General features: G+C 42.2%; 1 protein-coding gene across 1 annotated transcript in view; it reads left to right on the top strand.

Annotated features, from left to right (window-relative positions):
- The first annotated feature begins 11,182 nt into the window (after positions 1-11,182).
- The window catches only part of tacr3a (tachykinin receptor 3a), a 54,685-nt gene continuing 52,880 nt past the window's right edge, over positions 11,183-12,987 (top strand). Inside the window, exon 1 of the mRNA XM_072669880.1 lies at positions 11,183-11,718. Within this exon, the coding sequence (XP_072525981.1) occupies positions 11,351-11,718 (368 nt within the window). The 5' untranslated portion in view covers positions 11,183-11,350. The remainder of the gene's footprint in view (positions 11,719-12,987) is intronic.

Genomic DNA, 12,987 nt, shown 5'->3' with positions numbered 1-12,987 from the left:
AACATCCAGGTCCTCTGCTTATTTTGGCATATTATACACTACACTGAGTCAGAATAGAAAAATGACCTCATTTTCTCCTTCGCTTCACTGTTGTGTCCTCTGATTAATGCTTAAGAACAGAGGTGTCTCCTCCGCACTCAGCAAAGTTGGCTAATAGATTCCTTCTTGGACCGCGGGCCTCCATGACAGTGAGATATGCTTTTGATTTTTCGAGCAGCACAGTGTTTTCCTGGACCATTTTCAAAGTCAAGACAGTATTTGACTAGCGGGATCATATACAGTAAATCTTCTTGTAAATACAACGAAACATCTTCCATTACGGGTTTGACAAATAGTGATATTCCATTAGTGGCTTAACAAATAATGGCTGGAACAAAGAATTTATCTTGACATGCAGATAAACACACAAAGCCAATACAAACGACACTTCTGTAGTGCTGCCGTGATTCATAATTATGATGACGCTAGACGTTGACGTCGCCTGGAAAGGCATTTAAAAAAATCACTGTATGAATGTCCCAAACAATGGAGAGGTCAACACAGGTCAAAGCGAAGGCAGATAGGGTTCGCACAGGGATAGCCAAATCCAAAAAGAAACAGGCTAGAAAGCTGAGAACCAGGAACTGCTTGGGGAAATACAAGGAGACAAGAAACAGGACATGTAAAATTGGAGATGCAGTAAAACAGGAAATTCACTGCAGGAAACAAATAAACCAGTGACTATTTATGCACATTCACAGCTAATGAAGTAACACCATCTGGGTGAACACAATGATGAGAGCTGGTCTCAGATGGTCCTTGTGAACTTGTGAATTGCTTCCCAAGGATCTTACTCGGACAAAATCATGAATACAAGCAAGTCTCAGGTTATCCATGTTTACAAGTAGAGAATCTCAATCTCAATCAATTTGATGACTCTACTTCATATTCCCAGCCAACATGCTCATGTGGGGCTCATATGGGTGGAACATGGGCTAAGTGGGTTCCAGGTGGACATGGGCTCTAAGTAGGTTTGTACATGTGTTACTAGGACCCAGTTAAGCTTCCCAAATGGGCCCCATCATTACAACCCACATTAATATCACAAGGGTCCCATCCAGGCCCCATGTGTCAGTGTATAACCTAGATGGAGCCAACGTTTAACCCCTCCTGCTGGTCTCATTACTGACCTGGTAGGCATGTCTATGTGGGGCCAACATGGCACCCATGGACAAAACCATCTAGTTCCCAATTGGGCTACTCCTACAGGCCTTTATGGGTGGTTTGTCTGTCTGACAGGATTTACATGGTACATTGTGTCAGACATACATGTTACATTGTTCCAATTTGGTAACATAAACATTTTCAAATGATCACACCCAGACGTGTTTTTTTTATTTTTAATTAAAAAAAAAAAAAACACTTTATAGTCACTGCACAAGAGTAGAACCTCTGCATTTATCCCATCTTGTTCAGGCTGCTGGTTTAGGACCTAGCATGCTTAGAATGGAATAGAATAGAATAGAATAGAATAGAATAGAATAGAATAGAATAGAGTTCACATTTAAAAATATAGGATCCTTGAGGAACCTTTGGAGGTTCTTCAGCTTGCAACTGTGGAGGAACCTTTTAAGGTGCTTTGAGGAACCTCAGAGAATTTTTGTTTAGAAGAAGAAGGTTCCTTGAAGGTTCCTCAAAGCACCTTTTGAGATTCCACCACAGTTTCAAACTGACAAACCTCCAAAGTTCCTCAAGGATCTTCTATACTTTTAACAGTATGGAATAGAATAGCAGAATATACAGATATTTCATACATATTTGACGACTTCTACATATTTGACCACTTCACTACCTATGTTTACTATTCATAATGACTTTTTATTTTCCCTTGCAACTCAAATTCCCAAGCCAGACCATCACAACGTAGCACACAACACTTTTAACAAAAGAGCGATATGCAAGTTCAACAATATCTGGACTAACCTCAATCTCACACAATGAGGTAGAGCCGCTGTAGAGATTTCTTATATATTAACTCTAACAGTTCTTTTCAAATCCTTAACAGCTGCCCCGAATTGCTAACCTTTAAGGTATTCCTCTTAATGTCCACCAGTAACTGGCGATGACTGGTGTGACCTCTGCTTCTAACAATCATCTCCTTCGTCTTCCCTTCATCGATTTCCTAAGCTAACACCACTTAGCAGAAAAGCAGTGACATAGGTCAGGAACGTTCTGTGAGCATAACCTAAGCCTAACCCTTCTCATTCAGTAATCCAAGGAGCGCTGTGTCTTCTGCATATTTAAATAGATATTAATTAGACTCAAAAACAGACTAAAACTATTTGTATAATCCCCAAAACAGCTTCATTAATTCAACACTAATATTTCCTCTCTAGTTTTTAAAGAAAAGGTCCATTAGATACAGAATAAAACCATCTGCTTCTCCCAACACAGATCCAGACCAGTCTTGCCTGAACACTTTGAGGTCAGGTCCACCAAATGGAATGGTAGAATTCCCAGAGAACCATCTGTGGAGAGGCTCTCCAAAAGGCACAAGCAAAATAAACAGTCTGAAGAGCAGAGACAGTCCATTATGTGTTTCTCAGATCTACGAGGACATCATGTGCCTTTGTTCTTCATATTATATATATTATATCACCACAGACTTGCATGCTGACCAGCCGTAATTACTGTTTATTTATTTATTTATGTATGTATGTTATATATGTGTTTGATACCCAGGCTCTGCAAGCTGCCACTGTTGGGCCCTTGAGCAAGGCCCTTTACCCTCTCTGCTCCCCGAACACCGCAGCGATGGGGCACGTGTGCTCATTGTTAGTGTGTGTGTGTTTACTGCACGGATGCATTAAATGCGTAGGCTAAATTCCATCTGCGTCCCACACTAATGGAGAATATGGCTGTCTTGTCTTGCTCGCAGATAAGAAATATGGCTTAAGTTAGTTTTAGTGTTTTATCCAAAGGGGTGAATGATGGGACACTGTTTGAGAATGTCTTAGGGGTTTGTCAGACGCTCCAGAGTGAGTCCAAAATGAATGGGTTAATAAGGAGCATTTCAGCAAAATCAGATCTTACAAATGTTTGATCATTTTCATATTGAAAAACACCCTGATTTCCTCACACAGAACAGCATTGAACGTTTCAGAACCACGGACAAATTTTTTAACTCCAACTGTTTATATTATAGTCATATTTTTTAACTCTAGTTGTAGGTCGCTTTGTAGAAGCGTCTCATTTGCAATGATGATGTCAATGAGTGTGAATCGCTCTACGGCAGCCGTTGGGAGCAGACTACTGATTTAGGGGGTATCTACTGATTTGTTTATTTATTTATTTTAACAAAATTATTTCAGGTTTTTTTTTTTTTACTCATTTTCTCACCAATTCAGGTCACCAATTACCCAACCCATACGTAGTCTTAGTCTGCTGAGCTACTCCGAGCCCTTACAGTCAGTTTATTTTTTTCAGTTTATTTTTATTATAACAGAGAAAATTGGTAAGTGGCAAGGCTCTCCATAAACTGTAACTGGTATAGCGTTACCTGTTGTTAACTGCCCCTGCAATTACGTAAAATCCAAAACAATCAAGATGAATAGAAGACTTGTCTTAAAGGCCAATTCCATCAATGTTCAGTTGGTTAAAAATGTGCACTTACTTTAAAGGATATATGCAACAGGATAGCAGCTGCACTGTGAAAACGAAGCAAAGAGGCAAAGAGACACAAGTGTCAATTAAGAATTCAGCCACGTTATTTACACCACCACTTTCACACCCATGGGATTTTCGGTTTAATCAGGGAGTCTTAAAACGCTAGTTCGCAGAAAAATCAATCAAATGTACAGCAGTTGATCAACCAAGACATGTTTGGTGCCTGACGTTTGCTTCTGTCGATTTTTGCACTAAAGTTACCAACAAGCCATGGAGTATTGGAATCTACCACACCAATTAGCACTGTAGAAACTGCAAGCCTGAATTCTGACTCACTTGCCTCAAATCATGTTGAGGTGTTAAGTGGTTTCTTGGTTTCTGACACTGGATGCCCTGCTGTTCACTACAGAAGGGTGACAAATTGGTAAAACCCTGAATAAATAAGGATGAACACAACAAGTACAGATGCTTCCATGCAGGCGTTCTGCGTCATACAGTTCAACCGGCAACATCCTACCATGCTCTGTGGCTTGTAGAACATGATCAATGATCTGACCTTGACTTTGGATCAGTTTGGCAGGAGGGGAATAGGACCTTTTCGGGAGAGGCAGGATCTTGGTGAGTCACAAAGACCATGTTTACACCTGGCCACTTCAGGTGACTAGTATCTGGATTGTATCCCGATAAGATTTTAGCCACATGCATTTACACTGGGTGGTCAGTTGCGTCACCGGTTAGTCAGACTGAAATCTATGATATCGCTGTGTGGGATGGAATATGCAAATTTGCTTATTGCCTGGCAACTTATTACTGGTGTTTCGGTTGTACTGGGAGGGGGTTTGGTTGTTGAATGAGTTTCGGAGAGACAAATGTGTTTACACTGTTATACGACTGCTCAACTGGACAGTGCTTCAATAGGGACCAAAGTCACATCTGCTTTTAGATGTACAATCCCAAAAAAAGGGGGCTTCCAATGGTTCTTTGAGGGATACCACAGCAATTTGTGCTTCCATAAAGATCCATGCTCATAATAAAGATGTGTAAGAGTTTTAAGACCTTTCAAAGGTCATCCACACTCCAGAACATGGTTCTTTTTGGAACCAAAGGTGGTTCTTCCATATCATCACTTAAAAGAACCATCCTCAGGAGTGCAGTACAGATGTACAACTACAGACTGTGGTGCATTTGTTGACATACACCTGTCAAGCATGCTTCCTACCCCATTCATTATTGGTCAGTTTCTGACCCCAGGACTGCTGCTGAGCAGATATTGGATGGGTAGTGGGCAATTTTCCACACAGCAGTGGCACTAACCTGGTGGCCAAATTGCAGTGTGTTTCACAGGTGCACAATACTGTCCAGATGTTTGTGGACACCCCTTCTAAAGAATGCATTTCGCTACTTTAAGTCGCACCCATTGCTGACACAGATGTGCAAAAGCACACAAACACACAGCTTGTCTAGTCCCTGTAGAGAAGTACTGCCAATAGAATAGGACTCTCTGGAGCAGATGATGAACATGAACCCATTTGCACCATGCCTAATTCCAGGTGTAGGGAAATACATCTGGTACACGGAAATAAAGCCCACCAGAATGATGAAGGTGCTCCAATATCACATATCACATATCACATAAGGAAGGTAGAGTTATATAGTAGGGGTTTCCAATAAAGAGGCCAGTGAGTGTGCTTTAGGTTTTTAGCAGATGGGGAAAGAAAGAGCATTGTTGATAGCCTTTGTCATTGTTGTTGGACTTCATGACATAGGGAAGGCTCAGCTGTTCTCAGCTGTTCTCACTGAAATGTGAATAAAAGATGTTCCAACCCTCTTTATCTGCTCCGGAGATATCATTGGACTGGTGAGTTGGGTCATAGAGGCTGTCACTCAACCAGAGCCTTATCACCAGCTGTTTTGCATATCCTTAATTATTGCTATCTCCATATTTCAAAAGCCAGTTCGCGGCTCTCATAGCGAACCCCTCCAGGGTGCATGACACTGAAGTCAGTATTTCAATGGGAGAAAGGTTACATTTGGCAGATGAATTAAACTGTTGGCTTTTATGATAACGCTGTCAAAGCTATTAAATATAAGGATAAAATTGTAGGCTTTTAATTCATTTTACTATTACACACTGCAGTACATGTCAAAAGTATCAAGTACAAAATTCTTTAATCACTCAAGCTTCTGAATAGACAACTGAAAAATACACTGACCAAGGTTGTATCTGAAATATGTCCAAATGTCTGTGGACACCCCTTTAAATAAATTAGCATTCAACTATTCAAGATGCTGAAAATGCACACGCACAGCTTGTAAAGAAGAGGACTCTTTGGAGTAGATCAACATGAACCTATGGGCACCATGCTGCCTAATGCCAGGTGTGGGCTAGAAGGGTATAAAGCCCCCCAGCATTGAGGTGTGGAGCAGGGGAACTGCAGTGTTCTCTGGAATGATGGATGGTTCCCCACCCAGTACTTTTGGAATAAGTCGAGGAGTCAAGAATGAATCAACATCCTGATTTCACTGATGCTTTTTTTTCGCTGAATGCAGTCAAATCCGCACAGCAATGCTTCGCAAAATATCTAGTAGAAAGCTTTCTTCCCTGGACAGTAGAGACAGTTACTCCAACAAAAGCAGGATGAGCTCTTTTTAATACCCTTGATTTTAAAAGAAACATTGAATGAACAGGTGTCCCAATACTTTTGTCCATGTAGTGCAGCATTTATGGCCATTTTACACCCTCTCTTTATCCTTATCTTGTGGCTTCAAGACATGATATGAATGACCTGAATGCCGTTTAGCTTCGTATATGGACATGGATTTTGGAGGGAATTACACATTTTGGAACTTGATGATGCCTGAATCTGTCAAAAATTGATAAAACAGCAAGGATTTGGTTTGTATTTGGCTTTAAATATATGTGTATATGCACTATTATAAATGGGGGCTCCAAATGGCTCATGTAATATGATCTGGGGGGTCCGCAAACTCAAATCCTGAATCATGCTGCTTTGCCATCAGTGGCTTGAGTCTGAGGAGAGCACAAATGGCCTTGCTCGCTGCTCTGATTACTCTTAAACTGAATAAACACTATGATACATGAAGATGGATACATCGATCAGCCATGACATTAAAACCACAGGCACGTTCTCGATTTGTGTCGGAAGCAGGGAAAATATGCAATTGTAAGGATCTCAGTCACTGTGACAACTGCCAAACTGTGATGGCTACACCACTGGGTCAGAACATCTCCAGAACATCAGCCATCCGCCGAACTGTCCCGAGTGAACAGGACTTAAAAGACCCGCTGCTGAGGTCTTGTGCAGGCCATGCCATCATAAGTCAGAGATGTGGGTCAGCACAAGTGTGACCTACACAATGTTAAGTGGGAGATGTTAGTGTAATGTCTGATTGGAGTATATGGGGGATATTAAACATGGCCTAATTGGTTAAAGTGGACACCCCTTTCATTTCAGATAAGTAGCTCAGTATAATCCACACTAATCGACAGGTCAAAGGAGAGCTTTAAACAGCGACAATTTCGCTTCTAGTCATTTGGGGTGGCTCACCCTGTTCTGCATTGCAAATGAAGACTGATGTACGCTTCTTCATGAGCGAAGCTCTATTATCAAGCTGATTGGAATTGCTAATTATTTGGATAAGGGGCGTAGATTTGATATTTTAATGATGTGTAATACAAAACCCAACGCTGAGACACATTACAACACTGCAATGTATCAACAAATAAAATGAACATGGATTAGATTAGAAAAGAGCAGAGAAATGGGGTGAACTGGAACGCAGTGTTTTGGAGCCTTACAGCAAAATGTCAAAAGGGCCACTTATAATATATATATATGTGTGTGTGTGTGTGTGTGTGTGTGTGTATGTATGTATATATATATATATATATATATATATATATATATATATATATATATATATATATATATATAGAGAGAGAGAGAGAGAGAGAGAGAGAAAGAGAGAGATATGTATGTATGTGTGTATATATATATACACACACATGCATGAATTGATAAATAACCATTTTAAAACCAATCTTTAAAATGAAGGCACCACAAATGGTTCTTTTGGTGATGCCATAGAGGAACCACTTCTTCATTAAGAACCATTTTCTTAAGGTGTGTAAAGACCCTTTTCAGGGTGTAAGGAACCCAATTTAAAGATTCTTCACCTTACAAACAAAAAGAGCTGGTTCTTCTGTGGCATCGCTTAAAGAACCTCTATTTTGGCTGCTGTGCACTGACTACAGGCTGGGAAGCGCAGAAGCAACACTCCTTATGACTTCAGCATGGATGGACAGGCTGAAACTGCTGCAGGAGGTGGGGGGGGGGTCATTTGTAAATCTGTTCATGGTGGTGACATCACAACCACAATAAACCCCAAACAGGCTTTTTCTGCAGCCTAGAGTGGGGCATATCACTACAGTCACACAAAAACCTTGTATCTGCAAAATGGCAACTTTACAGGAGAAGGAAAAAACCTTTAACTTTCAATAGTAGTAAAAACAAAATCAGCTAATTCTGAAGCATTTCTATTGGTGCATTCATCAGGCAATTTTGACACAATATAAGGAACGGCTCCCAGATCCACACTATGTCAAAAAAGTGAAAAGGGTAGGTTGGTATATGGAAGTGAGATGCAGTTTTTATTAATACAGAGCCTTTGACGTCCCACGTTGCCAGTGAATACGCTGTCTGGTGAGGTACGCTGTCTAGTGTGGAACAGTTCATCTCAGAAGAACCCCCTCAATAACAGTTTGCGCTTCCCTCCATTACGCTCATCTCCCTTTTGGCCGTTCTTGTCTGTACAGCCGACTCTGCGTTTACTCCAGCGTGAGAGTGAGCGTAAGAAGCTGTTATCAGCAGCACAGTTCGGATTTCCCTTAAGGTTACATCACGCCTTCGCGAGCATGTGCCCCGAATATCAGTCAGCTTCCACGCTCCTTGAGGACGGAGACATATGGAGAACAGCAGCTTCTGAAAGCCATGCTTTCAAGTCGCTCTGTCGGCCTATTTGTCCTGTGACATGTTTAAGGAGTAGAGACGGGTTCCAGGGAAAGCTGCAATTTGCAGTGGGAGTATGTGTTGGTAAACACTTCACTTGAGAATGATATTAGAGAATGCATACATACCCATCACTTATTGGTTCGGACAGGCAGGGGCTCGATGCGCGCCGGTGAACAGTCTGCATATTCCGTTTGAATTTTTCCCTTTGCTCCTCTTTGATGCATTGCCTTTGATTGGAATGCAAATGATCTGTAGTTTATTGACAACGGCACAGCAGCAAACAGACAGAAGCAGGAACGGGCGATTGATGTGATAAGGATGTGCACCTTGTTTGATGTGTCTAATGCAATTTGCCTCAAACAAGCTGCCTGATGGATGGAGATAGCGCTGAGGCCGCACGCTTTGTGGAAGACCTGCAGATGCAATCCCTGCATTTTTGCTGTCATCCTTATCCCAATATTGTCACTGTCTAATGAAAAGCAAGCCTCTCCAACATGGTGACTTTACAGGAGAAAACAGGCAAAAATGGGCTTAACTTTGAATGGAAGTCAATGCAAAATAAGGGTTTCTTGGTATTCTGGGTAATTTAGAGCATCTCTATTGGTCCATTTGCCCAGAATTATTTGCACAAGGTACAGAGCAGCTACAGGGCTCAAACCATGGACAAAAAAACGGAGATGCAAGGTTTTCATAGGATGGCAGCAATATACTGGTGGTTGGTGTGGCGCAACAGATAACACCACTACCTGCCAGTGAGCTACCACACCATGTGGGAGACTGGGGTTTGATTCCCAGGCTGGGTGACTGTGCTGCGCTACACCAATAAGAGTCCTTGGGCAAGACTCTGAACACTACATTGGCCCACCTCTGTAATAAGAGTAACCTTGTAAGTTGCTCTGGATAAGAGCATCAGCTAAATGCCATAAATGTAAATGTACTGGCTTCTGCCACAGCTAGTCTTTGGATGATGTCACCATGCAACAGGGGGCAGGGCAAAATATTGTTGACCAGTGGACCCTTTTCACAGGTTAGCCTGCCAGGCATTTTACAACATGGCAATACATGCTGTCTTAAGGACCTGCCTTGAGGACCTTCGGCCTTAAGGACCCTCCACTAAAGCAATGATTTTTACATTTACATGACAAAATTAGGATAGCTCAATTCTGACCTATGCTGTAATACTACTGAACGCATTCATTTTCCAGAGGAAGGCAGAGGCACACAGTCATGGTCAGATGCTAAAGATACGTCGGCATCTGCACTGACGTTCTCCTCATTCTTGCTCTTGGAGGCTCTTGAATAAACAGATTCTCTAATCTTGGGCAGGGTACAGCACCACCTCTGAGTGTATATGAATCGGTAGAGCTGCCTTAATACAAATGTGAATTATTTTTATTATTTGATTTGACATTTTAGACACTTTAGTAAAGCTCAAGGAAAGTCATGACAGTAAGCCAAGATGCACCAGAGAATTATCATTAAAATCATCATAAACATGGGTCTGCACATTGGCACAGCTTGACAGAACACCACCAATCACTCGCAAATTGGGAACCTCTACCCTTGTGATAGCCAGGGTCTGTTATGGTCTCAGCATGTGATTGGGCAGAAAGATTTTTCACCTGAGATTAAAATAAATAAATAAATAAATAAATAAATAAATAAATAAATAAATAAATCACTCATTCAAACTGTTTCAGGTTCAGTTAAAACCCTTGAGAAACAGACCCCTCAGCGCCCGGTCAGAACCCTCAGTGCTGGGTCAGAACCGGTGAGTGCTCTGTTACTTTAGTACATTACTTTAAATATAAACATAAATACATTGTTTACATTATTTGTATTTTTTTGGTCGTATATATTTATATTATATATTATTTATATTTTTAACATTTTATTTTTTTATTTTATTTTAGTTTTTACATTTGAATTGTATGTATTTATTTATTTTATTTATTCATAAATTACATTTTATTTTTTTTTATATTTCCCTATATGTCTCGTTCAAAAATTTCAAAGCCTCATTTTTTTTGCTTACATACATGACACTTTTCTTTATCTGAATATATTTATTATAATGGGAATTTAATTTTTCCATGTTTTCCAAGACATTATATTTACATTTTTTTTTTTTTTGCTTTTCTCTGAATCTGTTTTATAGCCCACACCGTTACTTTTTTTTTTATTCTGAATGCTGACCAGCATGAGGACAGACCATTAGTGTCCACATGTCGCCTTCAACTTCATCTGTCCTCAGGACCCAGGACTGTGGTGCGTCCCCCTTTTTCCATCCCTCCATTCAGTGATTAAGCTCAGAGCCCTGCTGATGGAAAACCCCACTGGCGCCGCGTCCAGCACCATTTGCCCTCCCAGTTTGCCAGATCAGGAATCAATCGACCTCTCTCTCTCTCTCTCTCTCTCTCTCTCTCTCTCTCTCTCTCTCTCTCTCTCTCAGCACATGAGAATCAACAGGAGAGCGCGCACAGGAAACTCGCGCGCCCGAGGAACTGATTGGACTTGCTTCTGACGTAGCGCACGAGGCTGTAGAGCCACCTATTCATACTGGTGTGATGCAGCACGAGCGTCAACAGAGCGTGCCAAGTGTGTGAGGAGTCAGCCAGTGCGCGTTCCGGAGGAAGCTGAGGTGCACGCGGCTTGCGCGCCATTCTCGCGCCATGGCACCGTCCCATAACAGCTCGGCGCTCCCGGGGAACCTCACCAACCAGTTCGTGCAGCCCCCGTGGCGCGTGGCGTTATGGTCCCTCGCCTACAGCACCATCCTGGCCGTGGCCGTGTTCGGGAACCTGGTGGTCATGTGGATCATCCTGGCGCACAAGCGGATGCGCACCGTCACCAACTACTTTCTGCTGAACCTGGCCTTCTCGGACGCGTCCATGGCCGCCTTCAACACGCTGGTCAACTTCGTGTACGCCACGCACGGGGACTGGTACTTCGGGGAGGCGTACTGCAAGTTCCACAACTTCTTCCCCGTCACCTCCGTGTTCGCCAGCATCTACTCCATGACTGCGATAGCGGTGGACAGGTGAGGGGCGTGTGTGTGTGTGCGTGTGCGTGAGTGCGCGAAGGGTGTGTACTGGTGTGTGTTGAAATAGCTTCACCAAACACTTTACATACATAGTAGAAATAATAGAAGTGGCAGTAGTGAGTGTTACACTGTTTGTGTGTGTGTGTGTGTGTGTGTGTGTGTGTAATAATTATCAATAGGGAGTATTCAGTTCAAATAATGGGTAGTAAGTGTATGGGTGTAGGAGAGAGAATGTGAGAATGTAATTGTGGGAGTGTGTGTGTGTGTGTGTGTGTGTGTGTGTGTGTGTGTGTGTGCCGTGAGGGCGGTATGGTGGAGGTGTATGTATAGGAGAGTGTGTTTTCCATAGACATCCACCGTAGTAATTGCATACAATGACCAGAATACCTTGTGGTGGAGTGATTGGTGGTTGACAGGTTGATTTGGTGGTGAATGTTGTGGGTGTTGTAGTGTTTGTTCTGGTGGCTTGGGCTCTGGTTGTTGTGGTGCGTTTGTTGGTGGTTGTTGTGGTTGCGGTTGTTGACAGGTTGTCATAGTGGTGATTGTTGGGGTTTTTGGTGGTTGACAGGTTGATTTGGTGGTGGATGTTGTGGGTGTTGTAGTGATTGTTCTGGTGGCTTGGGCTCTGGTTGTTGTGGTGCGTTTGTTGGTGGTTTCGGTTGTTGACAGGTTGTCTTAGTGGTGATTGTGGGGTTTTGGTGGTTGACAGGTTGTCTTAGTGGTGATTGTGGGGTTTTGGTGGTTGACAGGTTGTTTTGGTGGTGGTTGTGGTTGTTTTGGTGGCTTTGGCTCTAGTTGTTGTGGTGCATTTGTTGGTGGTAGTTGTGGCTTCAGTGGTTGACAGGTTGTAGTATTCCCAGTAGTCCTGGGAATTTTATGGGAAGCTGAAAAATTAGCTCTTGCAATGCTGTTGGCCTTTATGCGGCTATTTTTTAATTGCGTCATAGTTTTAATGAGTTTTATGGCCTTTATGAGCTTAAGAAGCTAAGCGCTATACACAGTAACGGTTTAAGCTTTGTGATGTGTATTTTACACTTAAGAGCACCTGAGAAATGCTCTGAGCTGATTATGTCACAGCACTCACCGTGGACCTAATGGTGGCTCACACTATTGGCCATTAGCCTGCTCTAATAACTTATTTACAATATCTCCAGGGGGCGACATCGTAGCGGCAAACACACATTCAATCTGGTGGTGGAATTCTTCACTTCTAGCCGTGTTGCCATTCTACACACCATATCAGTCTCCTAAACAGAAGACACCATC

This window comes from Salminus brasiliensis, chromosome 24 (genome assembly GCF_030463535.1).
Source record: "Salminus brasiliensis chromosome 24, fSalBra1.hap2, whole genome shotgun sequence".
Classification (NCBI taxonomy): Eukaryota; Metazoa; Chordata; class Actinopteri; order Characiformes; family Bryconidae; genus Salminus; species Salminus brasiliensis.
The sequence above is the reverse complement of the archived record's forward strand: the minus strand, read 5'-3'. Positions and strand labels throughout refer to the sequence as shown.